This window comes from Chaetura pelagica, unplaced genomic scaffold (assembly GCF_000747805.2).
Source record: "Chaetura pelagica isolate M959 unplaced genomic scaffold, ChaPel_1.0 scaffold587, whole genome shotgun sequence".
Classification (NCBI taxonomy): Eukaryota; Metazoa; Chordata; class Aves; order Apodiformes; family Apodidae; genus Chaetura; species Chaetura pelagica.
The window spans coordinates 426,636-429,309 of NW_009953909.1; the positions used below are offsets into that span (position 1 = coordinate 426,636).

The 2,674-nt window shown below is 62.6% G+C and overlaps 1 protein-coding gene across 1 annotated transcript in view; it reads right to left on the reverse strand.

Annotated features, from left to right (window-relative positions):
• Window positions 1-59: 59 nt before the first annotated feature.
• The window catches only part of B4GALNT4 (beta-1,4-N-acetyl-galactosaminyl transferase 4), a 16,736-nt gene continuing 14,121 nt past the window's right edge, over window positions 60-2,674 (reverse strand). Inside the window, exons 24-26 of the mRNA XM_010001478.1 lie at window positions 1,050-1,203; window positions 358-484; window positions 60-174 (exon numbers count right to left, since the gene is read on the reverse strand). Of these exons, the coding sequence (XP_009999780.1) occupies window positions 60-174; window positions 358-484; window positions 1,050-1,203 (396 nt within the window). The remainder of the gene's footprint in view (window positions 175-357; window positions 485-1,049; window positions 1,204-2,674) is intronic.

Genomic DNA, 2,674 nt, shown 5'->3' on the forward strand with positions numbered 1-2,674 from the left:
TGGTGGCCCTGCCACCGGGGGGCACGGGGGGTTGGTGGCTGCAGGCCGGGCTCGGGGCCTTAGTCCTTGGGGGGCTTCTTGCTGCGGGCGTTCCACATGCCACGCTTGGAGTGGTAGTAATGGTAGAAGTTCCTGAGACGCAAGCGCTCCACCTCCAGCCCGCTCTGCAGGACCCTGCAGCCAGAGGGACGGAGGGGGGACAGAGGGGCAGCGGCTCAGGGACCAAGGGGACAGACCCAGGCCCTCCAAAGGGCCGCTGTGCCCCTCGCCCCAGCCCTTAGCCTGCTCGATGGAGGGGACAGTGGGTTTCCCAGGGGGTACACCTGCCCTGGGGGGTGCTGGGCCCCTCAGCCTCACCTGTCCAGCAGCTCCCAGTCCTCCCCGCCCCAGCGGTCTCGGAACTCCTCCGTGTTCATCCCTCCCACACGGTCAAAGTCCGACTTGTAGATGCCGAAGAGGCCGAAGCCATTCACCTCCCAGTAGCCTGGAGGGGAGAGGGCAATGAGGCAGGGGGTGCAGGGGGACCCCACATTCCCAGGCTGTCACCTTGCACTACCCCAAAGCCTGAGGAACATCCCAGCCCCTCTGCCCACCACGCATCCATCCCCATCACTGCCACCCCGCCCGGGGATGCAATGGGTGACAGCCTGGTTTAAAATCCCACACTGGGATTTCTTCCCAAGATCCCATCTCAATTTCTCCTCTTTCAGCTTGAAACCCTCTGCCCTCATCCCATCCCTTGTCCCAGGCCCCTCCCCAGCTTTCCTGGAGCCCCTTCAGGCACTGGAAGCTGCTCTAAGGTCTCCCTGGAGCCTTCTCTTCTCCAGGCTGAACACCCCAACTCTCCCAGCCTGGCTCCAGAGCAGAGGTTTTTTTGGGTGGCATCACACCCAACATGCCCTGAACACCCTTGGTCTTGAACCCCACCTTGCTGGATCAAACCAAACCCACTCTCCCCACGCAGCCAAGCCAGGCTGCACCCCCTGTGCTCTCCTGGGGCAGCCGGGGGGCATTTTCCAGGTGATGGGGGACGTGCCCCAGGCGCTCACCGTTGGGCTCCCGCGGGGAGCTGCCGCAGCCCAGCCGCATGACGATGGGCGCGTAGGCCAGCTTGCCCTCCACGCAGTGATTTTGGATGCTGTCCAGGATGTTGTTGGGGAAATGGATGTGCAGGTCACAGAGGAACATGATGCTGTGCCCATCCTGCGGGAGGGGACAGGCGCAAGTGGGGAGGATCAGAGGTGAAAGAGCTCCAGGACAGAGGAGCCAAGGCGAGGGCTGGTCATATCATAGAATGCCAGACTGGTTTGAGATGGAAAGGACCTTAAAGCCCATCCAGTCCCACCCCCTGCATGGGCAGGGACACCTCCCAGCAGCCCAGGCTGCTCCAAGCCCCATCCAACCTGCCCTTCAACACTGCCAGGGATGGGGCAGCCACAGCTTCCCTGGGCAACCTGGGCCAGGGTCTCACCACCCTCACAGTGAAGAATTTCTTCTTAAAATCCCACCTAAATCTTCCCTTTTTCGGCTTAAAACCATTCCCCCTCATCCTCTCTCTCCACTCCCTGTCCCACCACTCACCTCCACCGCGTCCACACCAGCCTGCAGCCCAGCTGAGCGCTCAAAGTTCCCCGTGCGCTGCAGGTACTGGTAGCTGAGGAGAGAGGGCAGGGTGGTCAGTGCTGGTGGCCAAAGGGGACACAGCCAAGAGGGGGACAGAGACCACCAGCAAGGGGACGGGACCTTCTCAGAAGGGGGGGTCAGGTCCCTACAGCTCATGTTGAGGGTTCCCCATGCAGGCAGAGGGGGTTTCTGCATCTCTGACTCCTCCACATGGGAAGCAAGTTTAAACCCCAAAAAGGAGGAGAAGAGGGGCAGAGAGGCAGAGACCCAGCTGGGCTGGGAAAGGAGCAGCAGGTTGGGTGAGCACCATCAGGATGGCCACAGACCTCCCTGGCAGCCTCCAGGGGAGTAGGGTGGGACCCCGAGCTCGTGAGGGTGGGTTACCGGGGCAATCGGGCATCCCGAAGGGCTTTCTCGACATCCATGTCATCACTGTCAAAGTCCACCAGGATGACATTGAAGTTGGCGTCCTTCGTAGCCTCGTACAGGTGGGCCATGTCCGAGATGAACTGCTGGACCCAGCGGGCTTGGTTCTTCACTGCCAGACACAGCCACAAACATCCCTCAGGCTCACACCACCCGGGTCCCAAGAGCAACCCCTTCCCAACCAAAACACCCCTCGCGACGACAGCCTCAACGCCTCATGAGAACAGAGAACCTCATCACCCTTAGGCCAGCCTGGGGGATGCAACTGGGGAGCAGAGGGGTTGCCTTCCTCTCGCCAGAGGGCCGGAGAGCAGAGGGGGCAGCAGAGACCCTGGAGAGACGTGTCCTGCTGTCACCTACCGGGTACCACGAAGTGCACCATGACGTCCTGCCTCCAGCTGAGCTGCAGGGGCTGGCACAGGACAGATTTTCCATAGAGGAGGCTCCAGGTGCTGGGCTGGGGCTCGGTGGCCCCCAGGGCTGGTCCTTCGGGGTTGGCCTCGGCACTGTCGTCCTGCTTGCCCGGGTGCAGGAGGACGTAGACGTACTGGGAGAGCCGCACGGTGCGCCGGCCCCGCTCCGCCAGCTCCAGCTCCAGCACGGAGCGGGTCCCCCCCGCCGTGTC